The sequence below is a fragment of the Culex quinquefasciatus genome, chromosome 2, assembly GCF_015732765.1.
Source record: "Culex quinquefasciatus strain JHB chromosome 2, VPISU_Cqui_1.0_pri_paternal, whole genome shotgun sequence".
Lineage (NCBI taxonomy): Eukaryota > Metazoa > Arthropoda > Insecta > Diptera > Culicidae > Culex > Culex quinquefasciatus.
Genome location: NC_051862.1, coordinates 163,873,522 through 163,899,022, shown reverse-complemented (window position 1 = coordinate 163,899,022; position 25,501 = coordinate 163,873,522). Strand labels below are relative to the sequence as shown.

At 40.4% G+C, this 25,501-nt stretch overlaps 3 protein-coding genes across 4 annotated transcripts; 2 read left to right on the top strand and 1 right to left on the bottom strand.

Moving 5' to 3' along the window:
• The first annotated feature begins 1,311 nt into the window (after positions 1 to 1,311).
• LOC6043308 lies at positions 1,312 to 2,816 on the top strand. 2 transcript variants are annotated; one of them, XM_038252529.1, is made up of 3 exons: positions 1,312 to 1,520; positions 1,595 to 1,810; positions 1,880 to 2,816. In XM_038252529.1, the coding sequence occupies exons 2-3, from the start codon at positions 1,627 to 1,629 to the stop codon at positions 2,689 to 2,691; spliced, it is 996 nt and encodes a 331-aa protein (XP_038108457.1). In that variant the 5' UTR covers positions 1,312 to 1,520; positions 1,595 to 1,626; the 3' UTR covers positions 2,692 to 2,816. The 2 variants fall into 2 exon arrangements, with proteins under 2 accessions (XP_038108457.1, XP_001870923.2); XM_001870888.2 differs by having other exon boundaries at positions 1,313 to 1,520; positions 1,610 to 1,810.
• A 9,759-nt stretch (positions 2,817 to 12,575) lies between these two features.
• LOC6043309 (alpha-(1,3)-fucosyltransferase B) lies at positions 12,576 to 14,363 on the bottom strand. Its single transcript, XM_038252524.1, has 4 exons — positions 13,998 to 14,363; positions 13,768 to 13,926; positions 13,134 to 13,715; positions 12,576 to 13,069 (listed from the first exon to the last, which is right to left on the bottom strand). The coding sequence occupies exons 1-4, from the start codon at positions 14,064 to 14,066 to the stop codon at positions 12,647 to 12,649; spliced, it is 1,233 nt and encodes a 410-aa protein (XP_038108452.1). The 5' UTR covers positions 14,067 to 14,363; the 3' UTR covers positions 12,576 to 12,646.
• Positions 14,364 to 17,481: 3,118 nt separating this feature from the next.
• On the top strand, positions 17,482 to 18,612 carry LOC6043310 (mitochondrial import inner membrane translocase subunit Tim23). The gene is made up of 2 exons (XM_001870890.2): positions 17,482 to 17,661; positions 17,764 to 18,612. The coding sequence occupies exons 1-2, from the start codon at positions 17,610 to 17,612 to the stop codon at positions 18,303 to 18,305; spliced, it is 594 nt and encodes a 197-aa protein (XP_001870925.1). The 5' UTR covers positions 17,482 to 17,609; the 3' UTR covers positions 18,306 to 18,612.
• Positions 18,613 to 25,501: the final 6,889 nt, after the last annotated feature.

Sequence of the window (25,501 nt, the reverse complement as noted above, 5' to 3'; positions counted from 1 at the left end):
CGTACAAAGGGTCATTGTACTCAGAAAAATAAGCTTTATCGCTGTAAACAATAAGATCAGCAATCTAAGCTTCATTTTAGGACCCAATTTTTGTATTCCGTGTACCTATTCTCCTGAATAGTTCTCATCAATATCTACCACTTTTCCGAAGACACCAAATCAATCAAAAAATTTCTTGAAAAGTTACAGATATTCGAAAGAATATTTACGTACCATTTTGGTATGAAAAGCTGCCAAAATTGTATGGAGATTTGTATGGGTTAACTAATGACACAAACTGGCTTCTTTGGTGATAGGGAAGGCTACGATTTCGTAGCATTTGTGCAGTTTTTACTATTTTAACAGTTCCCACTAGCCTAAGCCATCGGCTAGGCTAGGTTCATTTTTCTGGTTCAGGTTCACTCCACACGTCGGCAAGCATCGTCGGCTCAGGCTCAACGAGCGCCGTAAGCCATGGATCGTTTGGTTCAAACCAGGCGTGGCTAACCAAAATGAACCATTGGCTTGAACCAGGCTTGAACCTGATCAAAGAATGTTAGGCTAAACGGTGAGCTCTGTTACACCATGATACTGTTCAACCCTAAATCTACTACTGCGTAACACTGTTACACCGTAACAGTGTTACACCGTAATATTGTTACACCGTAACAGTGTTACACCGTAACAGTAACAAAAAATAACCGTAACAGTGTTACACCGTAATATTGTTACACCGTAACAGTGTTGCAACGAATGTTGTGGTATAACAATGTTACGGTGTACGAATGTTACGGTGTAATAAATGTTACGGTGTAACAAATATGACATTGTAACAATGTTACGGTGTAACAATGTTACATCATTTTATTTGTTACACGGTAGCATTGTTGCACCGTAACACTTATGCATAGTCATGGTTTTCATTAGCCGGGTTAGCCTGGCTTAAGCCATGGTTCATGGTTCACTGAACCAGGATTGAACCACAAAAGGAGGCTTAAGCCGAACCAATTTTATTGGTGAACCTAGCCTAACTAGAGATCCTTAATAGGGAGACTGGTCGAAGTGAATTTGACGTACCCAAACAGACACGAGTTTGACGTATCCAAACGAGCATTTGCCTTTACGCCCAGCAAAACTTATCAGTGTTGCCAAGCCCAAAACATACGTTGCCAGATCGATTTAGCAAGCTTAGACCAGTCTCCCTATTAAGGGTCTCTAAGCCTAACCGGTTCATTTGGGAACTCTTTAATTTAATTTAACGATGATTTTAGTAAACCTCATTTCGAGTACATGCAAACGCATGGCTACTTTTCAGGTAGCGTGTGCTGAATGTTTACTTTTTGAATTTTTAAAAATGCGATTCAGGGTTTTCGTACATTTTTTGGAGTTGAGCAAAAAGAATTCATTTGTATTTTTTCTATTATACTTTTTTAATCTGTAATTTGCTGTTTAATTGTGTTCTGTAGCTTGTTGGTTAAACTTTTAACAAGATAGGATGTCAAGAAATAGCTGTAATTTTTAAAGTGCTTATTTGAAAACAGGTAGAGTAATTAAATTATTTATTATTTTATTTTATTCATATTAGCAAAAAAAACATTATTTGATATAACCAAAGTCTTGGAAACAACAGGTTTAAATAGTACAACCATGGATTTGGAAATCAACCAAGATGCGAAAGCAGATGTAGAGCCCAAACCTGTTGAGCAAAAACCCAAGCCAAAATCCAAGAAGAAACAACGAAAGGTACCATCGGATCCCACCAAGCGAAGGACATTCCTCTATGATTCACGCCACGATAACCTAGGCCATTATGGAGTCATCGTTGAGTGGGGTATGTTCCGTAGAACAAAACTCAATCTTGCTTCAAATCAATCTAAACTGAATTTTGAATCTCTTTCAGACGAAAAGAACCTCACTCACAACCAAATTCACAGCAAGTTCGAGCGAGTTTTGTCCGCTCTCCGAACTCCGCCAGACACTGCACAGGAAGTAAAGCGATCCAAGCAGTCCATCAAGCGGAAATCAATGCCCTACTTCCGGCGAACCGGTCGCACCAAAGGCATCGTTACGTTCAACTCCGGGTCAAACGCAAACGCCTTCAGCGCAGAAAGCCTTCCAGACTTCCGAACCTTCATTCCAATGTCCTTCGTCGTAACGATCGGTGTTGTCCACTTCAACGCTCCAAAAATCAACATCAAAGAAGCGTTCGCATCCTGCGCGGACAACAATCTCGAAATCATGCAGTGGCGCATAAAACGGCTCGAGTCCAACAAACTGCGGGTCACGTTCGCCGTCTGCGGGACGGAACTGCCGGGGTCGCTCCTGTTCCACGACAAATCCCATCCGGTGGAGCGGTACGCCCGGCAACCGGTGCGTTGCAATCGGTGCCAGCGGTATGGTCACCGAACTGGGAGTTGCTTCCGGCAGGCACGCTGCGGGACTTGCGCCCAGGAAAGGCCAGTAGTCGCTTCGGCGTGGCACGCCGAAAAGGCTTGTCGGATTGTGAGAGCTGACCGGGGTAAGGTGCGGTGCACGTACTGTAACGAGCGTCACGCCACCGGAAGTGCGGACTGTGGAGAGGAGAATTATCAGCGACCGTACAAGGGACAGCTGGCGAAGCACAATATGGACTTTGTGAAGACGCTGGAGCTGGAGATCATTCCGATGGTGCGCTCGACGTCGATTAATTCGAATCGGATCTGGTGTGATTGAAATGGCACGCTGTAAAAATGTGTTACAAAGTCTTACGAAGATTGTCAAAAAGTTATGGAAAAGAAAACATATTAGTTTGATCCAAAGAAGAATACATTTTTAATAAATATAAATAATTTTTCGTATTTTGTTTTTTAAGCTCACAATGAAGTAAGACAGAGGTTCTATTTCATAACCATTTTTTATCTTCAAAAATCATAGGAAATAAGAAATCTTCAAATTTTATAAAATTTTAGCGTTGGAAGTTTTACATGTTTTTTGTGACTTTGCCAATGTTTTTAAAAATGTCATTTTTTTAGGGTCAACTTTAGCTATGTTTTTTACCAACATTTCCTAAATTTTAAGTATAGAGAAGTATGCAAAAATGGAGCCATTCTATAGCAGCAACTGTAAAAATCAAGTAAAAAAAAAAAAAGGGATGTAAAAACATGAAAAAATTAGAAAGGCAAAATGTAATGATAGTAGGTGGTAGAATAAGCCAAATACTACCCAAAACAAAGAAAAACTAAACAAGATAAATGAAAATTAAAATACAAAAAACGAAACAAGAAAAACATAAAAGAAAAACAAGTAAAGTTTTTCGTAGCTCAAAATGACCTACCAAACACGGAAAAATAAAAAAATATTATGTCATAAATTCAGAAATTTAAAAGAAAGAAATTTAGAATTTAAAAATTTTTGAGTCAATAAATATAAATAATAAAAATAAACCAAATTTGAAAAAAATTAAAATGTTTTAAATTTTAAAGCCGGGAAATTTGCCGGAAACCGTGGTGTAGGGGTAAGTGTGATTGCCTCTCACCCAGTCGGCCTGGGTTCGATCCCAGAAGGTCCCAGTAGCATTTTCGAGACGAGATTTGTCTGATCACGCCTTTCGTCGGACAAGAAGTAAATGTTGGCCCCGGTCTAACCTAGAGGTTAGGTCAATAGCTCAGTACAGGTGTAGGAGTCGTCTCCCTGGGTCCTGCCTCGGTGGAGTCGCTGGTAGGCAGTTGGACTAACATTCCAAAGGTCGTCAGTTCGAATCCCGGGGTGGATGGAAGCTTAGGTGTAAAAAGAGGTTTGCAATTGCCTCAACAATCAAGCCTTCGGACAGCTAGTTTCGAGTAGGAATCTCGCAATCGAGAACGCCAAGGCAATGCTGTAGAGTGAATAATTTGATTTGAATTTCTTTTGATTTTTAAATTTTAAAGATTTAAAAATTACAATTTAAAAATTCAAAGGTGAACAAATTAAAAAAATGTGACAAGTTTAAACTTTGAAAATTCTCCAATTCAAAAATAAAAAAAAAACAGAAATTTAAGATTTACAAGTTTAACAAAACAAAACAAAAAAATATTTGGATGGTACAAATATTTTTTTTAAATCACCGAAAAATCAGGACGCAGACAAAATATTTTTTTTCCAAAAAACTTCGAATATTCAATGAAAACTCAAGTGCAATCAACTGAAATCAATTCAAAATACATCCCTTGCTTTTAGAATCATTTTAAGCATGTTTGGGTTTATTTAAAAAAAAAACTTTGAATTTAAAAATCCAATCTGCAGTACCGAAAAATCCCTCAAAAAATTAACTTCCTAATTTGACTTCCTAGGCCCACCTTCACGTATACATATCGACACCGAAAAATTCTCACTCAATTATATCGGCACTGGCTGAACCGAATTTAACCGTTTTGAGCTCATTCGATTCGTCTTGCGGTATTGAAAATTATGAAGTTTAGTAAGGTACTTTACAAGTTACGCTAAAAATACGATTTGACAAAAGTCCGGAAGATTTAGAAACGGTGGTATTTGTAAGAGAACCTGTTTTGCTATACATTTTCAGAAAGGTATTTAAAAATACCTTTCTAAAGAGCCCAAAACATTAAAGATCTGACAATGCTATCAAAAGTTATGTGCACTTAAGTGTTATTTATACTCTTTTTAGAGGCCGGGTCTCAGATATTTTGATGAAAACGTTGTCCGGATCTGTCATGCGACCCCCCGTTGGATGGGTAATCAAAAAACCTTTCCATTGCATCTAAAAGATTGAAGATCTGACAATCCTATCAAAAGTTATGAACACTCAAGTGTTCGATATATGAATCTGTGGAAGGCACCAACCACCTAATGTAAGGTATGCACTTCGGAAGGAACCGGTCAAGGAAAATTTCAAATGGGCAGCAGCGGTAGCGAAAGCAAGCCAGAGAGGGTGAAGAAAAGGCCCAAGAAAACGTTCCCTCTTTTTTGTTCTGCCGTCCGTAAAGCTGTTTCTTGACCCCTTTTCTTCCGATCTGCGTACTAGCCTTAAAGGTGGATTAAGTAACTTTTTTTTTATTACAATTGTGGCTTGTAATTTCAATTTTTATATTTTGTTTCTTGCTGAATCATTATTCGTGCACTGCTGAGGAATTATTTAATTATGTCTTAAAATTGGGTCATTGCAAATATTATTTAAAGTTTTTGTCGCAACTTACTTTGATATCTTCTTCTTTCAATCTTTTGTTAAACTCAGTTTAAGAAAAGTTAAGTTGTCCTTCACGAATTTTATTCAATTTTTTTTTTTGTAAAAGCGAATATTCAACCGGAAAGTACTTTAAGTGCCAAAAACCTCAAAAAAATTAAGAAACGTCGAAGATTATTATTTGTTAGTTCCTGAGTTAGAGGCACTGAAAAACGGCAAAATCGAAAATTGAAGTTTGTCGAATGTCACCTAAATTATTCTTTATTCAAATGCCGATATCTCAAAAACGTAACGATTCTTAAACAAACATCCAAATCAGCCTAAAATGTTTGTATGGTTGTTTGCTACTCCTTCATTGACCAGGGCTGGCAGAAGTTACATCCACGTGCCGCTGAAGATCAGTTGGAGCTATATTTCCTCGTTTCGCAACTTTCCTACTGACCAATACCGGCGCCGGCTACTCGAGTGATACAGACCGCCCCATCGACTGCTTCTCCGACAATGTATCACGTGAGTTTTGAGGGCTCAACATTTTTCTGGGGGTTCCTTGGCCAAAATAATTAGACCCGCATTTTTTGTTTGGCCATTAGGGTGACCTACGCCGTGTTAGAGTGGTCCGAAAAATGGCCATTTTTGTCATTTTTCGCTAAAACTACTTTTTTCAAAAAATCATATATCAGCGCCATTCAATCCGATTTTAGCTGTCTTAAGGTTAGTAGGGTACGTTATCCATTAGTGGACCCCTTTCCTATAGTGGACCCTCTGAAGGGTTTTTGATTAAAAATTCAATAAAATCACAATTTCAAGCGTGTTGTTGTCTACAAATCTTTTATTTGGCATGTTCAGCATCATTTAAAACAATGTGGACTGACATTGAATTGTCCTTTTCACCAAAATAAGTGTTTTGAGTTCGACATCTGAAATCAGCCATGGCCACTAGCATTTTCACAACAAAACTGCATTTATATTTTATGATTGAATTAACCATCCAATCATTTTTTGACTGATTATTTAACTTCAGCAAGTCGAAATAATGTAATTTCAAGGATCTTTACTTAAATAAAGCGTAGAACTGCCATTTTCGAGCAAAAATTAGGGGGGTCCAATATACAACGAAATCCAAACTTTTCCAAAAGTGGACCCCTGTTAATTTAACCTTCAAATATGAAGAAAACTGTGTATTCAAGCAAAAGTTTCTCTAAAACATACAATAAATGCTTGTTGTTATCAACCTAAACGCACATTTTTTCAATTATGAGTATTTATTAGGGTGGGTACGGATTTTGAAAAGTTCTCAGATCAAGTTCTGGTGTGGTTCCCCTTGTAGGGCATACCAAAAGGGACTCTCACACCAAATTTCAGCTCATTTGGTTGAAAACTGGCTTGTCTCAAGCGGGTTCAAGTTTACATGGAAATTACTATGGGAAATTTTGAATTTTCGTTCATTCGCTCCTACAGGCTTGGGGAAAACATGTAGAAACTTCTAGGATGGCCAGAAATGAGCGGAATCGTCTGGAGAACAACTTTCCTTAAGAGACCAGGTCGATTCGGTCAACCCCCATCGAGCTCAACGGCAATACATCCGGGGTTTTCGGAACCAACGGTTTTCCCCAGAAAAGCATCAAATTTTCCTTAGCATGCTATGAATGCTTGATGAACACCGCGACGCCACATGTCAAACAGCTACCATGTGATTGTAAAATTTGCACCATAACAGTTATTTTTCTTATATGGAGGTTTAGAATACAGCTAAATAGTATCAGGATCACCATACATAATAAAAGTATAGTTCAAAAAGTAATGAAAAGTCATTTTTATAGGCTCCTTCACGAATACGAACCCCCGAAGAATTGGATACTGCAGCGAATACTCTTCAACGCAGGATCACGGCAGCCTACCAGGCGAGCTGCCCTAAGAAGGTGAGGGAAATCTGTCGGGACGTACCGTGGTGGAGCGAAAGCCTGAGCAGTCTCCGCAAGGAGGCTAGAAGGCTTTTCAACAGAGCTAAGCTCACTTCCGAATGGGATGCCTACAAAGCAGCCCTAACGAAGTATAACGCGGAGTTGAGGAGAGCCAAAAAAACTAGCCTGGCTAATTTCTGTGAGGACATAAGCTCGATGTCTGAAGCAACCCGGCTCCAAAAGGCGTTGTCAAAAGACCATTCCAACGGTCTAGGACAGGTGAGAGACGAGCAAGGCACTCTCACTGTCACAAACAAGGAAACACTGCAAGTACTCATGAGTACGCACTTTCCAGAATCAACTGAAAGAGAGGAGGATGCAGCTAGTACTCGGACTGCAGATGGCGTATGGTGTCGACCATCAAGAGAGTCAGTCCACCTAGCCCGTCGAATGTTTAACCAGTCTTCAATCAGATGGGCCCTCGGCACATTTGAACCACTGAAGGCTGCAGGACCCGACGGCATCCTTCCAATCTTTCTCCAAAAGCAGCCGACACCATAATGGCTGAGTTGATCAACTTACTTCGAGCCAGCTTCACCCTGGGCTACATCCCTCGAAGCTGGCGCAAAGTTAAGGTGATCTTCATACCTAAGGCCGGCAGAAGTGACCCCACGATGCCAAAAGCCTTCAGACCCATAAGTCTGACAGTGACGCTGCTCAAGCTTATGGAGAAAATCACGGATAACCACATCCGGGCGGAGTTCTTGAAGGACTTCCCTTTGCATAAACACCAATATGCATACCAAGCGGGCAAATCGACCGAAACTGCCCTACACGCGTTAGTGTCACGTATCGAGAACGCACTGAAATATAAAGAATCTGCACTTTGTGCTTTTCTTGATATTCAGGGTGCCTTCGATAACACTTCGTACACAGCCATCAACGAAGCGCTCCGGTCGAGGAACGTCGATGGAACAACTGCGAGCTGGATTCATGCTATGCTTACGAGCAGAGAGATTTCAGCATCGCTAGGAGACACATCTATCACAATAACAGCAGCCAAAGGCTGTCCGCAAGGGGGAGTACTCTCTCCTTTGCTTTGGCTGCTGGTGGTAGATAGTCTTCTAAGAAAACTTACACTACTCGGCTACGAAGTCATTGGATATGCTGACGACGTAGTCTTAATCATCCGGGGGAAGTATGACGGAACGTTATCGGACCGTCTACAGTCAGCTCTAAACTGCACCATGTCGTGGTGTGAGCAGGAAGGGCTGACAATAAACCCCAACAAAACCGTGATAATCCCGTTTACTAACAGGAGGAAACACGACCTTAGGCCGCCTACCTTGAAAGGAACCCAACTGACCTTCAGTTCTGAGGTCAAATATTTAGGAGTAATCCTTGACAAAAAGCTGAACTGGAATGCACATCTGGACTATGCGGTAAAGAAGGCAACTACTGCTATCTGGGCGTGCAACAAAATGCTCGGCAAAACCTGGGGCCTTAAACCGAAACTTGCATTCTGGTCTTACACCACCACCGCCCGACCTAGGGTAACCTATGCGTCGACCGTTTGGTGGCCGAAGACTGAACAGAAGACATGTCAGTCGAAGCTGACCAAGCTCCAACGACTGGCATGTCTCTCTGTAACGAGTGCAATGAAAACAACCCCCACCGCGGCCATGGAAGCCATGCTATGCATTCTGCCTTTACATTTACATGTGAAGCAGGAGGCAGCGCTTGGCGCTCTACGACTACAACGGTGTAACAACTGGGTGGAAGGAGATGGAACGGGTCACTCGCGGATCGTGAAGGCTTTTGACATTTCCCCTTGCAACTTCAGTCTCGGACTGCATGGAGGTGAGGCTCAACATGGACATTCCATATGAGGTGATTGAAACAAATCGCCAAATGTGGAGTAATGGAGGACCTACACTTCCAGAAGGAACTATTCGTTTCTTTACGGATGGTTCAAAATGGGCACTTCTACTGGAGCTGGAGTCTTCGGTCCTCGAACCAGGGAAACCATATCTATGGGAAAGTGGCCTACCGTTTTTCAAGCAGAAGTGTATGCCATACACATCTGTGCGAGGACGTGTATTATGAGAAATTATAGACACGCAAAAATCGGTATTTTCTCGGATAGCCAAGCTGCACTATTGGCATTAAAATCCTCTAAATGCGAATCCAAACTTGTTTGGGAGTGCGTCGCTTCCCTCAGGGAACTTGCTTCTCGGCATAACAGAGTCATGTTGTTTTGGGTCCCAGGGCACTGCGGCATTGAAGGCAACGAAATGGCTGATGAACTTGCTAGACAAGGCTCATCAAACATCTTCGTGGGTCCCGAGCCGTTCCTTGAATCTCAAAAGTGCCGTGAAGCAAGAAATAACTAATTGGGGACAATTGCAAATCGCTTCAATCTGGGGCGAGATGCGAGGATTGAGACAAGCTAAAACTTTTATCACTCCAAGTCCTTCAATTGCCAGGAAACTTCTTGGCTTAAACCGTAGGGAACTACGAATACTGCAGGGCTTCTAACAGGACATTGTCCTGCCAGATATCACCTGCACAAAATCGGCAGGTGGCCTAACAACCTCTGTCGTTTTTGTTTAACTGAGCTGGAAAGCTCGGCACATTTACTCTGCTTCTGCGGAGCACTTGTGTCTCGAAGGCTGCGGTTCTTTGATCGCACCTTCTTACGCCGTACGATGTATGGCACCACACCCATCCCAAGAAGGTCATACAGTTTATCGACTGTATTGCGCCGAATTGGGATAAACCATGTCTGCAAAATAACCCCTCGTCTTCCGATCCAATGGATACGAGTAATTTGTAGTATGGACAGTAACCAGGGTACATCACAAAAGATAGCCTTCTCAGGTGGTCGCAGTGAACTTAACCCAATGCCCATTGGGCAACAAAAAAAAAAAAAAAATAGGCTATGCTAGTCCACGTGGTAGCTGTTAGACATGTGGCGTCGCGGTGTTCATCAAACATTCATAGCATGCTAAGGAAAATTTGATGCTTTCCTGGGGAAAACCGTTGGTTCCGAAAACCCCGGATGTATTGCCGTTGAGCTCGATGGGGATTGAACGAATCGACCTGGTCTCTTAAGGAAAGTTGTTCTCCAGACGATTCCGCTCATTTCTGGCCATCCTAGAAGTTTCTACATGTTTTCCCCAAGCCTGTAGGAGCGAATGAACGAAAATTCAAAATTTCCCATAGTAATTTCCATGTAAACTTGAACCCGCTTGAGACAAGCCAGTTTTCAACCAAATGAGCTGAAATTTGGCGTGAGAGTTCCTTTGGGTATGCCCTACAAGGGGAACCACACCAGAACTTGATCTGAGAACTTTTCAAAATCCGTACCCACCCTAGTATTTATATAGCTGTTTTCATGTTAAAAGTACCAAAAATGTTAAAGCCGTAAAAATTTATAATTAATCAAAACTATAGTTGATTGTACTTAACTGAAGCATCATAAATGCAGTTTTAAATGATATTTTATAATAATAAATCAATAACAACACTCTTTTTTTTAAATAAACATGCGTGATTTTATCAGCAACTGTAAACAAATCTATTATTTAGTTTCGGTCAACCATTTATGTAATTAATATGGAAAAATTTGCATCAAGATTACTTTTTTAATTATTTTTATGTTTATAGTGGTTTTTGAAACGTTTTCTCTTATCTTTTTCGGAAATAAATGTTTTTAAATGTCTGTTAGGTTTTTTGTTGTTTAAAGGCTAGTATGCAGATCGGAAGGAAAGGGGTCAAGAAACAGCTTTATGAACAGCAGAACAAAGGAGAGGAAGCGATTTCTTGGGGCTTTTCTTCACCCTCTCTGACTTGCTTGCGCTGCCGCTGCTGCCCATATCATTTTTTTCTTGACCGGTTCTTTCCGAAGTGCGTACCTTACATAAAGCCAAATTTGTTAACAAAACATATTTGTTTATAATGAAAAGTGAGCAAAATCCATCTTTTATTTATTATATCTATCATTAGACCTACACCACAGACAAACAGACGGGACACTCGAGTGCGGAAACATCGTCCTTCAATAACCGAGCCAAAAACGGTTATTTCAAATGCAATTTAGCTTCGGCATCCACTCACCTGACGCTGATGGCGCTGCTGTCGTGACAGCTCGCCCGTCTTTCCTTAGTGTGTGTAATGTGTTTTTGTTGTTGTAAAATTGAGCGTGAGCACGTGGCAGCAATTGAAAACAAAACAAAATATGATAGAATTCAGGAATTCTAACGGTGATCCGCAATCCAGGCTTTGCGGGACAAGATTGAGGCAGTTTCGACCAGGGTCAGATGAGTGGCTGACTAGCGAGTACATACCCTTTGCGCCTTTGCCCCACTATTAACCCGGTAGGCCTGCCGATGCCGAGGCTGCTGATGAGGCGTCCGCTACTGCGGAGAAAGCTAGATTCTATGGTGAAGTCATCTCCTTCGGAGCCTTGGACCTTGGAGCAACCTGCTTATCCTTCATGGATTGCTGCTCAGATTGTTGCTGCTGGTCGTCCTTATGGCGATGTTTCGCCGATCGCTAGCGCCACTCAATCTTCATCCACAGTTGTTGTTGTGTTTCGATGTAAGAGTTTGCGTATCTTGTTGATCAGGTGTAATGGTTCGAGGTTTCGGGAGAGAAGGAATGTTGGACAGTTTTTGGGAGCAACGGGGAGGACCAGTGGTTTGGTCTCTGTCGTTGCGGTTGTGGTGCGTTGTTGTTGATTCTGCCGCATGGTTTGGCCGTCATCTTCGGCCGTCGGTGTTAATTTTAATTTCACCGAGTACTGACGATATCCAACAACAACATTATTTCAATCAGCTGTTGATGTTTACAATCGGCTTGATTGTCTCACGCATACACTGACATGACACATGACAGTAATGGGTTTGTATTGGTATGTTTGGGCTGCGCTTCGGCATAAGCTCACCAGGCAGCGCTGGCGTCGCCGTGATTTGGTCGTTTGATGAAGGACGATGAATTTCAAAAATTATTTGTATGGAGAGTCATGTCTGTTTGTCTGTGCCTACACCATGCATCAAAACATCAAATATCGGTTAAATTTGGAATAAAAATAACAGTTTGCCTAATAGTGCATAATCCGATTGTGGACCCGGGTCCACTATAGGAAAAGGGGGTCCATAACAAGGCAAAAAAACTTTTTTTTTCAAATGGCTATTTTTCTGCTCAAAAACAAATAACTGATGAAATAAATAGTAAAAATTGTTCAAAATACTTCAGATTTCATTGTTTTGTACAAAGGGTTATGAAAAAGTGCTTAAAATATTTAAAATTTGTCCAAAATGTGCTTCGGCTCTACTAGGCGGTCCACTAATGGTTAAAATACCCTATGCAGATTGGAAGGAAAGGGGTCAAGAAACAGCTTTACGAACAGCGGAACAAAGGAGAGGGAGCGATTTCTTGGGGCTTTTCTTCACCCTCTCTGACTTGCTTGCGCTGCCACTGCTGCCCATTTGATTTTTTTCTTGACCGGTTTCGAGTTTAAAGTATTCCGTGTATTGTCTTTAGTTTAACTGAATTTCAATCTTTATTAAAAACTTAATTTGTAAAACCTATTAATTGTGTTCTTTTATCCAATGAACTCAATCATCTTCTCCACCTCGGCTGCTTCCGCCCTGACTTGCTCGATAAAACTCTGAACACGTGGCATCGCTTTGTGCGTAACATTCCCCGGGGGGAAATGTGGCAGCTTGCAGGTGAATTCTCGCTCCGCGGCCTGTTTTTGCAGCCCCGCCGAACTTTGCGCGCACACGTAACACTCGAATTCGGCGATGGTTCGCGCCTTTCGATTCTCCACGTACTGAATGTCCTGCCGGAAGAGGAAATCTACCAGCGGTTGGTTCGTGATGGGGTAAAAGTCCACCGTTTTGTGCAGGAGAAAGCTGGTGTAGGACTCCTCGCTGTTGGACACTTTCTGGATGAACTGGGCGAGGTCGGCTGGTTTGGCAAAGTCTTCGACTAGAATGGCGGATCCGGGGTTTGGCAGGTAGTTCTGTGAAGATTGTGTGATTTGTTTTTAGTGGGGGGTTTTTTTGGGTGGATTGTGGTGAACTTACTCTGATATTTGTTGCTCCAAAGTAGATCGGTACAACGCCTAACGTTAAAGATTTCCAAAATTTAGAAGAAATGTAATCTTCGCAAACCACGTCCTCGTAAACAATCATAAATTTGTACTTGGAGACGAAATCATAAAAGTTTCTGATATCTCTAGGATTTGTTGCGTCGTCTTCGATGTTCGCAGGTAGGCTTTTATTCTTAAGGCATGCCCCATAGGAATCGATGGCAATGTGGCGTCCGAGTTGTTGAACGTAAAGTTCTCTACCTGTGAGAGTATTACAGTGGGATTGTAGGTACAAAATTGGCGCTAACTTTATATTTTTCTGAAACGCCGACTTTTGCCCGTACGTGTACATGAGCTTGTAATTGATGAGTTCCTCAAGACTCGTAAATGGCTGCAGCGTCAGCGGTATATCGCTATATCTACTAAATGACGAAGTAAAGTTGAACAGATGAATACTTTGTAGTAGAAAAGGCACATCTTTCGGCGATGAGTCATAATATAATGCCCAGTATTCGTCATACTTTCGTGTTTTGGGTAAATCATTCAAGGTAACTTTAGCACCATCAAATAAATAACCCTGCAACGACAACTTATTAATCTAAACTATTAAATAATTAAAAGATAATTACCATGAAAAATTCATCCTTGCTAGCTTCACGATCACTAGTGAAACGACATTCGATCTGCCCACATTTTCGGTGATAATCAATGTGATGTTTCTTGTAAGGACTCCACCAAACCATCACATTGTATTGTCGTTTCGAAATTTTATCATTCTTTCTAGAAACCTAACAAAATATTAAAATAATCGCTATTAAAACCCCATAATAATTCAAATCGTGATAAAATCTCAACTTACATATATCCACAGAGCGAGCACGAATACCGCCGCAACGATCAATAGCTTATTATTGCGATACCTTCCCATCGCACCACATATTACAGGCACGATACTGCAAAAAATGTCGAGGGCTGCCCAGCAGCAGCAGCAGCATCAGTGCAGCAAGATTATTTATCACGTTGTGTGTGGTACTGTTTAGCACATTTCTTTATCGCGCCGATTTGCGACACCAAGTCCGTTGAGCGCTGAGTGGCGCAGGAACAAAAAAAAAAAGGGAACCATGCTATCAAGGCGCGAAAAAAATAACAAAACGAACAAGCGAATTCATACACATGATGAAGAAGCAGCAGCAGTGTGATACGATCTGAAGTGGTTTCTTATACTAAGTACTGTTTGAACGTTTACACGTTACACGTGTTAAGTCTGTTTGCAATGGACACCAGAAAAAGTAGAAATTTATAACAAAATTTAAAAATGTTACACAACTTAATTTCAAATAACCCAACAAAACAATTTTCAAAAGCTACAAAAATAAACACGAAGAAATTTTTTACTGTGCCAGCAAAAGCCTTCACATACTGCACATATTCTAAGTGAAAGTATCTCTCCCAAGTTGTATTAGCATCTGTTGCGTGCAAATGAATGCGGCCAGTTCTTGGTCGTGTGATGCGGTTTATTTTTAATTCACAAATTTTTATCTTACTACGGAAAATATATAAACAGCTCTATTTTGGTTCCGCGAGAAACGGTTTTTGCTCTGCAAATTTGAGAACAAGACAGATATCATCGTTGATTGGGCGACACTCGCCAAGGTATGAATCAAATTAACCTTTCACCTTTGCATAGATTGGTTAACTTTGATACAAAATTAGATTTTTTTTTCTTCATTCACGTGTTTCATTCATTCGTAATATTTCGATCGTATCATTCTCAACTCACGATCAATATTTCTCATTTGCTAGATTTCGTTCTACCATCGACGAATTACGACTTCAATTTCAGAAATTACGATCGGATTTTTTTCATCCAGAAATCTCGATCATGGATCGAGGAATAACGATCGAAATTGGCAAAAACAATTTAATAAACATACAAAAAAAAAAATTAGAAAATTCCAAAATAATTCGTAACTCGCAATTCGCAATTTTCAGTGTAAGAACGGGCCTTGACCGATCTTATGCACCAGGTTCCCGACGAACACGCACTGCCCTTACACATACATCTCACCCTTGCTCTGAGTCAGTACGAGCAGCACGCTAGAACACGCTTTGAGTGTTCGTGCCAGGCATGCATACCTTCTTTTCCGGTTACGCATTTTAACTCGGCCGGGGGTGGTACATTACGTAGAGTTTGATGTAAGTATAAGCGCCTAACCATTTATAGTGTGCCTATCAACTTTCATTAAAGCAATAAACTGTTTTATTTTTAGTTTGAATTCAAAAACTAATTGTTATTTACTGTGTTTTGTTTTCTCCTGGAATCTTCCCTATTGTTGAGTCTGTTTATCTGGTGCTATTTCTTTTGTCGCGGTTTTTTGTTACAATATTTTGGTCCTAAGCATTTTAGAAAAGTTTTTCAAAAGTACAATAGTAATATTTGTGTTAATCCTTTAGTCATTCCATAAATTGAGTAAGGGCTCAAACCTCACTTGTTTGAAAAAAGGGTTAAGATTGAAAAAGATTGACAGTAAAAGAGAATTTGTTTTATAAAAATCAAGTATCAATAGCAAGAGAATGATGAGCGTATTTTGAAGAATAAAAATGAGAAGCTAGATGTATTAGATGTAAAATTAGACAATAGTTAATAAATAGAGATACAAAACAAGCTTAGATTATAGTAATGATAATTTATAGGACAGATAAAGAATTATTCAAATAAATAAATTCGCAATAAAATCAAAAAAGATTAGGCGAATGATCAATAGACTTGATATTACTAGTACATTAAGGAAAAGTATATTTTTAAGGAAAAAAAAACAAAACAAAGTTTGTTACAGCAGTATCAATTGATAGAAAAGAGTGGAAAAGCTTTGAGAGATAAGAGAATCAAAAGTTAGTAAAATTAAAATCAAATGTTGGATATTAAATAGAAGAATCAGTAAAGAATTGGGAATCAGAAGAGCAAAATAAAAATAGGAGATAGGTGGTAGCTGAGAATGAAGATAAGAGAAGAGAAACCCCGTTGTGCGATGTTTCAGGTACATCCACAGCAGTTGACTCAACATACTGCGAATCAAAACAATACCGTCTACAATCACAAATTACTTCCCATTCCCACATTGTCGCGCCCCTTTCTTTTAGCCGTCTCGACTCTGACCCGCGGGCCACCAGCTAGGTCATCATGAAAACCAAGCCAACGTGGAGGTAAGAAAATAGGACACTCGCAAGGAACCAGAGCTATACCGTTCTGATCAAGATAATTCGGATGATCTAACAGAACTACGGATGTAGTTAGTTACGCTCCTTCCAGGATGTTCCTTACGTGGACGTCAACCGAAGAGCACGCAACAAGGTCAGTGCCATTGCATGCTCTTAGGTATCAATCCTTGGCCTGCAATTTCAAATATTTCAATGCTAATAAAAATTTATCTCAACAGTAAATGATTGTCTAATTTTTTTTTTTCAGTATAATGAGTACAATTGATTCCAAACATTGTATTTTGTTCATTTGGCACTTTAAAGATTTAAGAAGATTTTTAAGCGAAGATGGCGCTACGAATGGTGCACGCCCGAAATGTCAAAAACGCGAAATTACCATAGATTAGACTTTCTCGTATCACTCCGGAATTTTGTTTTTAAATTTGATATTTTGATTTATTTTTTCAGATCCGTTTAATTACCGTGAAATTTTTATGTTTTTGAATAGTAGTTCTCGTTTAAATTACATTTTTTAGCGTGAAAAATTACCTAGCCTTATTATTACAGTTATTAATTAACTTATGATACTACCGATAATTAATGATTTTTTTTCCCTAAAATTTTGTGTTTCGGGAAATGGGGGACCCCAGCTCGGGGGTCCCAAAAATCAAAATTTGTTAAAAGTTCTTAAGTCCCTTATTTGTCTAAAATACAACCGACGACGAATCATAAACGTCAATAAACTGTATTTACATGTTTTTTTTTTTTTTCAACAAAACCACGCTCCATATAAATGTTGAAATTTATTTTGTATGGAGAAAAACTACGGATGGGGGAAGGGGGTTGAACATTTCTGATTTGAAGGCCACGTGGCTTATGCACGTGCCATAGAGCTTGCAATCCATACTCTACGGAGCCATTTGTGTTTTTTTATTAATTTTATTTTATTACGACTTTTTGTCCGTGACTTTACGAAGTTATGTGAAGAAATTTCTAAGTTTCTAACTTGTTGTTAAATCTCTTCTGACCAGTTTTAAACAAACGTGTAGGTAAATTGTTTAGCAACATCCGGACGCAGCCGAATCAAATCGCCAAATGGCAGCGTGCTTGCAGTTCAGGATCACCCTGTATCTTGACGTTTCAATATCTTTACAATCTGTCAAAATTATTCATTCACAAAGTTCGCAAATCGTGTGCCCTTCGATTGCATCAAAATTCACCAAATTTTATCGATTTCACACTCAGATTGTAGCAAAATCACCCTCAGCCCACAATGAGCGACGACTACTTGAGTAAACCACTTTCGTTTGGTGGCCCGTCTCCCGGTAAGTTCGAAATTTCTGAGTTATTCTGACGGCGTAGTTACGCAATGTGGGTTGTCCGAAACGTGCTTGTTTTGATTGGTGTTCCTTTTTCTCTCCCCGCAGCTCTTCCTTCCCAGCAGATTCAGCCGCTGTCGCCGTATCTCAACTATGACACCCGGTACCTGCAGAGCCAGCCGGAGTTTATCTTTCCCGAGGGTGCCTCTAAGCAGCGAGGCCGCTTCGAACTGGCCTTCTCACAGATCGGATCGTCCGCAATGATCGGCGCCGGCATCGGTGGAATGGCCGGATTCTACAACGGAATGCGCGCAACCGCCCTGGCAAACCAAACCGGCAAGCTGCGACGGACACAGCTGCTGAACCACGTCATGAAGCAGGGAGCGGCCACGGCCAACACGCTGGGCACGGTCGCGGTCATGTATTCCGCCTTTGGCGTGTTGCTTCAGTTTGTTCGCGGCGAGGACGACGAAATAAATACGATCGCAGCCGGAGGTGCCACCGGATTGTTGTACAAATCGACCGCCGGTTTGCGGAAATGTGCCCTCGGAGGTGGAATTGGACTGGCCCTCAGCGGATTGTACGTGCTGTGGGGTATCACCGGTGGTAGCTCGAAGAACTTGAAGGAACTAAGGTCGCAATACTTGTAAAATGGGAAGAAGCGCGCGTAATGTTAAGGGACTATTCGACTAGATTCTACATTCTAAGTGTACCACACATGAGCCGTAACGGAGCTGGATGCCATTGAAAAAGCGAAAGATTACTCTTTAGTTTGTGTACCGCCGCCGCCGCCGCCGGTCAGAACCCTGGGAATGATTATGGAAACAAGTGTTTCTCTAAAATAGGTTCCATTATGTATGTTAGGAGCACTTGTTAGCTGTGATTTTTATGTTTTATAATATTTTTTTCAGCCCACAAAAAAGGTAATCGCTACGACTTGGAAAAATATAGCACTATGAGCAGTTCTCTAGGATTTCGGTCATTCGATTTTTTTTGTATTTTTTAATCCGACTGAAACTTTTTTGGTGCCTTCGGTATGCCCAAAGAAGCCATTTTGCATCATTAGTTTGTCCATATAATTTTCCATACAAATTCGGCAGCTGTCCATACAAAATGATGTATGAAAATTCAAAAATCTGTATCTTTTGAAGGAATTTTTGATCGATTTGGTGTCTTCGGCAAAGTTGTAGGTATGGATACGGACTACACTGGAAAAATAATACACGGTAAAAAAATTTGGTGATTTTTTATTTAACTTTTATCACTAAAACTTGATTTACAAAAAACACTATTTTTTTTTTTTTTTTTTGATATGTTTTAGAAGGCATAAAATGCCAACTTTTCAGAAATTTCAGGTTGTGCAAAATCACTGACCGAGTTATGAATTTTAATCAATACTGATTTTTCAAAAATCGAAATTTTGGTCGTAAAATTTTCAACTTCATTTTCGATGTAAAATCAAATTTGCAATCAAAAGTACTTTACTGAAATTTTGATAAAGTGCACCGTTTTCAAGTTATAGCCATATTTAAGTGACTTTTGAAAATAGTCGCAGTTTTCATTTTTAAATTAGTGCACATGTTTGCCCAGTTTTGAAAAATATTTTTGAAAAGCTGAGAAAATTCTCTATATTTTGCTTATTTGGACTTTGTTGATACGACCTTTAGTTGCTGAGATATTGCAATGCAAAGGTTTAAAAACAGGAAAATTGATGTTTTCTAAGTTTCACCCAAACAACCCACCATTTTCTATCGTCAATATCTCAGCAACTAATGGTCCGATTTTCAATGTTAATATATGAAACATTTGTGAAATTTTCCGATCTCTTCGAAAAAATATTTTTGGAATTTTCAAATCAAGACTAACATTTCACAAAGGCCAAACATTCAATATTACGCCCTTTTAAAATGTTTGTCTTGATTTGAAAATTCCAAAATATTTTTTCGAAAAGATCGGAAAATTTCACAATTGTTTCATATATTAACATTGAAAATCGGACCATTAGTTGCTGAGATATTGACGATAGAAAATGGTGGGTTGTTTGGGTGAAACTTAGAAAACATCAATTTTCCTGTTTTTAAACCTTTGCATTGCAATATCTCAGCAACTAAAGGTCGTATCAACATAGTCCGAATAAGCAAAATATAGAGAATTTTCTCAGCTTTTCAAAAATATTTTTTCAAAACTGGGCAAACATGTGCACTAATTTAAAAATGAAAACTGCGACTATTTTCAAAAAGTCACTTAAATATGGCTATAACTTGAAAACGGTGCACTTTATCAAAATTTCAGTAAAGTACTTTTGATTGCAAATTTGATTTTACATCGAAAATGAAGTTGAAAAATTTTTACGACCAAAATTTCGATTTTTTGAAAAAATCAGTATTGATTAAAAAAATCATAACTCGGTCAGTGATTTTTTGCACAACCTGGAAATTTCTGAAAAGTTGGCATTTTATATCTTCTAAAACATATCAAAAAATAAAAAAAATTAAAAATAGTGTTTTTTTGTAAATCAAGTTTTAGTGATAAAAAGTTAAATAAAAAAATCACCAAATTTTTTTTTACCGTGTATTATTTTTTCCAGTGTAGTCCGTATCCATACCTACAACTTTGCCGAAGACACCAAATCGATCAAAAAATTCCTTCAAAAGATACAGATTTTTGAATTTTCATACATCATTTTTGTATGGACAGCTGCCGAATTTGTATGGAAAATTATATGGACAAACTAATGATGCAAAATGGCTTCTTTGGGCATACCGAAGGCACCAAAAAAGTTTCAGCCGGATTAAAAAATACAAAAATTAAAATTGAAGAAAAAAGACCGATTTCGTAGAGAATTGCTCTATAATGAAACTCAAATCTTGTTTCCTTGGGAAGTTACGAATACTGAGAACGGAACTGCACGCAGAAAAATATCATCATGAATCAACAAAACGTTTTGTTGATTTGAAAATCAAGAATTTTGTTGAATGAACGCTAAACGTCAAAGCAGCTTTTTCAAAACAACAAAAGACTTTTGTGGAATAGAGAGTTATCTACGTGCGCATATATTGAGTGTACGTACACGAAAAAGATTGAGGTTAAATTTTGTATCAGCCAGCATACGCAATACATGCGCACGTAGATACCAACGACACAAAATGGCTTCTATTCTACCCATACAAGTCTCCATACAATGTTGGCAGCTGTCCATACAAAAATGGTACGAAAATCTATAACTTTTGAAGGAATTTTCTGCTCAATTTGGTGACTTCGGCAAAGTTGTAGGTATTACACGGAAAGAAAAATCTCGCCGATTTTTTAATTAACTTTTTATGACAATAACTCAATTTCCCAAAGATGGTATTTTTTTAATTTTCAAGAATTTTTATGTTTTACTGCCGTTCTACGCATGATTGTCAAAAAAAGTGCAACTGAGAAAACCTCGATTGAAATTTTTCGACAAATTTTTGAGTTTCTACGCGTCCCGTGAATCCCTATTCACCCTCTGTGTCCCTAAATGGCCCAGTAAGCAGTTTATCACTTTTATTGGTAATCCTTTTGCTATACAACAGATAAACAAGACACAATGCTTCTTAAAAGTAATGATTCCGTGAAAGAAAATACTTGGTGGGACAATCATGCGTAGAAGTGTTAAGATGGGACAAACAGACTTGGTGTTGTTTTCAATAAGTTTCCGATCAAAGTACTAGATTTTATGTGTTTTTTTTAAGCATACGTCAAATTAAACTAAAAAATCGTCAAAAAATTACATGGGACAATTATGCGTAAAACTTTTGAGCCATTGACTGCCATTCTACGGGGGTGGGGGGCGTTGTCTGACATTTCAAAAAAGTATTCACGTGGTTTATGGATGGTCCCTTGGAAATAAGGGGAAAAAATTGTGAAGGTTTTATTGGAAAATTGGAAAATTTTCTGTTCAAATTGCGCACTCTATTTCCCAAAAACCGCTATGTTGGGTTTATGCGCAACTGTAAGACCCTTTTTTAAGTATGTACTCGTTGTATTTATAACTGTACGACTCGTACCAAAGAAAAAAAATGTACTGTTTGCAACAAGTTGCAATAGTAGGGGAACAGCATCTAATTAAATCGTGTGTGGCAACCTCGCGGACGTTCGGATGAAGCTCGAAAACGTGTTTTTTTAGTTTTAATGTTTATTTACTCCTTTACTGTGTGAAGGTTGGCTCGAGAATGAGCTGCTCGAGGTTTTGGCGGAAGTTCGCCGGATGACAGCGAACGCAAAGTGCGAACGCAGAGCTGTCAAACTGTCACGCCCCACGGGAAAGTGAGACGCAAAACAAAACAAATTATTTTCAGTGGGGTTTCTTTACAGGGCTGTATCGGGTGGATTGCTACAGCTCGTCCATCCTGACGCTCCTTGTTGTCCGCAACAGGTGAGTTCAAACGTCGAATCTTGTCTTCAAATACATTTCTCTTCTAATCCCTACTAATACTCCTACACGTACTCGTTCACGAAAATACATCGAAAATACATCGAATTTTCGCAGTGATTTCCTATCAAAACAAATCATTAGCTCCTACCAAAACTTCTACTGAAACTCCTCATCTAAATACTCAATTTCCTCGTACTCTGTATCGGAATCTAAGTCGGAAAAATCTCCTATTTCTTCCTTAGGTCCCTTCTGGTAAAGCCTCATGTTCATGGGGTCGAATATTCCTTCGAAACGGCGGTTCGAAACTTGGTAACCATCCAAATCCGAGATAACGTAACGGTTGCGATCAAGTACTTTTTGGACAACGTACGGGCCTTTGAACTTTGGCTGCAATTTGCCTCTAACTGCGACTTGTTTAACGCTCCGGATAGAAACAAGGTCACCTTCGTGGTAATGAGTTCGAACTTTGCATCGTTTATCATACAATTCTTTGTTATACTCCTGCAACTTCTTGGTCGCTTGCGACGCATTTTCCCTAATCTCAATCAAATCTCTCTCATCAGTCATGTTCAAATCATCGACAAATTTAGTAAGATCATCAGAAACGTAGCGTTTTTGAACGACTCCAAACAACAATCGGGACGGAATGTCACCGATAGACCGGTTCAGGGTGTTGTTCAACAAGAATTCTGCATCAATCAGCGCGGCGTCCCATTCAACGTTACGCGTCTCAACGAGTTTACTTATCAACGGAATAGCTGTTCGATTATAACGTTCGACCTGTCCGTTCGCTTGCGGACACGCGGTCGCGACGAGTTGATGACGAAATCCGTGATCGTTCGCGAAAGCTTTGAACTGATCGGAAGTAAACGCGGTTCCACGATCGGACACGATAACGTCGGGTGTCGAATACGCGATAAAATACGATTTCAGATGTTTCAATACTTCGCGCGAGTTGGTCGTCTTGGTCGGATAAAATTTAACGTACTTCGTAAACGCGTCGATTACGGCAAGTATGTGCTCGTTCTTGCCTTTCGTCTTCTCCAGCGGTCCTAGATGATCAATGTGAACGGTCCGGAAGGGCACGTTCGACTTGTCCACCAGGTGCAACGGTCCATCTAACTTCTTCTGTTTTGGGTTAAACGCGATACACGTAACGCACTTCGCGATGTGATCCTGAAGCTTCGGCCGTAGCTTCGAAACCAATACGAACGTTTCACGAGCTCGCAGACTTTGTCAACGCCGAAATGACCTAGTCCATCGTGATACTTGTAGAAGATCGATTCTTCCATGTTCGCGGGGACGTACAAAAGCAATCTGTTCTTGTACTTACGGAAAACTAAATTGTCGCGTACCTCGAAGTCCTTGCTGTCGCCGTTCTCGAGATCGGATTTAATCTTTATAATCGCGGGATCTTTGATCTGGTTCACGTACAGCGCGTTTTCGAAAACGTTACTCGATTGATCGGTTTCTTCGATCACGTGGCAGTACATTCGGGATAGCGCATCAACATGCTGCATCTTTGCGCCAGAACGATGTTCAATCACGTGGTCAAATTCGTCGATAAATAAAGCCCAACGCGCGATCTTACGGTTGACGTCCTTCCTAGCAAGTGTCGCTTTCAACGCGTTACAATCCGTAACGATCGTGATGTGGATACCGAACACGTACACGCGGAATCTTTCGAGACTGTAGAATACAGCGAGCGTTTCAAGCTCAAACGAGTGTAGCTTCGATTCGTCGGCGGAGGTTTTACGCGAGAAAAACATTACGGGATGAAACTGATTATCGAAAATCTGTCGCTGCATAAGAATACCTCCGTAACCGGTCGACGACGCGTCTGTATGTAACTGCGTTTCCAGCTGCGGGCTGTAAATACTCAAAACGGGCTTCGAAATCAACGCGTTCTTCAACCTTTCAAACGACTCGAAATGGTTCGGCTCGAAACGGAATTGTGACTCCTTCCGGTTAAGTAGATCGTACAACGGGTTCGCGATGTTATTGAAACGGAAAATAAACTTGCGGAAATAGCTCATCAAACCTAGAAAACGTTGCAACGATTTGTCGTTAGTCGGTACCGGAAAGTTAGAAACGTTCTCGATGTGGCGATCGCTTGGTCGAATCTGATTGTACGTGACGTAATAACCGAGGAACTCGATACATGTCTTCAGGAAAGAGCACTTCTTGACGTTCAATTCAATGTGATTATCGGAAAGGGTGCGAAACAATCTAGACAAAAGGTCCAGATGATCGCTGATCGTAACAGTGCTCGCTAAAATATCATCAATGAAAACTACTATCTCTCCTGAATCAATGTACGGTTTCAACACCTTCATCACGTAACGCGCAAAGATCGATGGAGAGTTCGTAAACCCGAACGGTAGTTTATTGTACTCGAACTGACCTTCCTCCGTAACGAACGACAAATATTTACGCGAATTCTCGGCGATATCGACATGATAAAATCCGTTCTTCATATCAAGAGTTGTAAAAAACTGACGGTTCTGTAGTTTCGCGATTTGATCTTCGATGATCGGCAACGGGAAATGATTACGCTCCACGAGTTTATTCAACGGTCGAAAGTTCACGCAGAAACGATACTCGCCGTTCTTCTTACGCGTCAGCACGACTCGGCACGAATACGGGGATTCACTCGCGAATGATGCCTTTCGACAACATGTCGCTCACGATCTTGTTCTGTTCACGTCGTTCAAACTCGCTAAGTCTCTGGGGCGTCGCATTGTAATACCGATCCTCCTTCAACTTAATCTCAACGGTGTGCTTAACCACCGGCTCGCACGGTTTGTCGCGGTTCAAATAATCGTTATCGAAAAGTTCGTACACCTTACCACTCAGCGATCTGGTTTCATCTGTATCTCCAATGTCGAGATCAACTTTATCGTCCACGAACAAAATACTCGCGTCGGCCACGTCGCCGTCGAAAACGTCCTTCATCGCATCGACATCAAACTTGTCGGCGCGCTTAAATTTCAATCCGAGAAAACCATTGTCTTGAAGGAATCGCCTCCCAAGATCATGTCTACTTTCATCGTGTTGTCTGTAACCACTGTGAAGTTTGCCAAATAAACGTTGGAATCGATAATGATACTTGTCGAGTACGCTCCTACGATCTGGATTTTTGAATCATTTACGCCTACTAGGTCCCTGTCGTTTGCCCTACTAAGCTGAATAGATTCGACGAAAAAGGATTGCTTGATCAAACTCACCGGGCACCCCGAGTCCGCCAGTGCCTTCACCGCCTTGAGTCTGCCTCCAACGATGACGTCACTCGATACCTGGGAGTTGGCATCGACGCTCAGGAACTTCTCGTCGTTCGGTTGATTCTCCTTCTGCAGCTGCATCTCGATCGGGTACGCCGCGTTCGGCGCAGTACCGCCGCCGCCGCCGCTGCCGCCTCCACTACCACCGGCCACGGGTTCTTGC

Coding starts and splice junctions, on each gene's coding strand:
- LOC6043309 (XM_038252524.1), bottom strand. CDS start 14,066: ATGGGAAGGTATCGCAATAATAAGCTATTGATCGTTGCGGCGGTATTC. Junction 13,927..13,997: donor TGCTCGCTCTGTGGATATAT/GTAAGTTGAGAT, acceptor ATATTTTGTTAG/GTTTCTAGAAAGAATGATAA. Junction 13,716..13,767: donor GCAAGGATGAATTTTTCATG/GTAATTATCTTT, acceptor TTGTCGTTGCAG/GGTTATTTATTTGATGGTGC.
- LOC6043308 (XM_038252529.1), top strand. CDS start 1,627: ATGGATTTGGAAATCAACCAAGATGCGAAAGCAGATGTAGAGCCCAAA. Junction 1,811..1,879: donor TGGAGTCATCGTTGAGTGGG/GTATGTTCCGTA, acceptor AATCTCTTTCAG/ACGAAAAGAACCTCACTCAC.
- LOC6043310 (XM_001870890.2), top strand. CDS start 17,610: ATGAGCGACGACTACTTGAGTAAACCACTTTCGTTTGGTGGCCCGTCT. Junction 17,662..17,763: donor GTTTGGTGGCCCGTCTCCCG/GTAAGTTCGAAA, acceptor CTCTCCCCGCAG/CTCTTCCTTCCCAGCAGATT.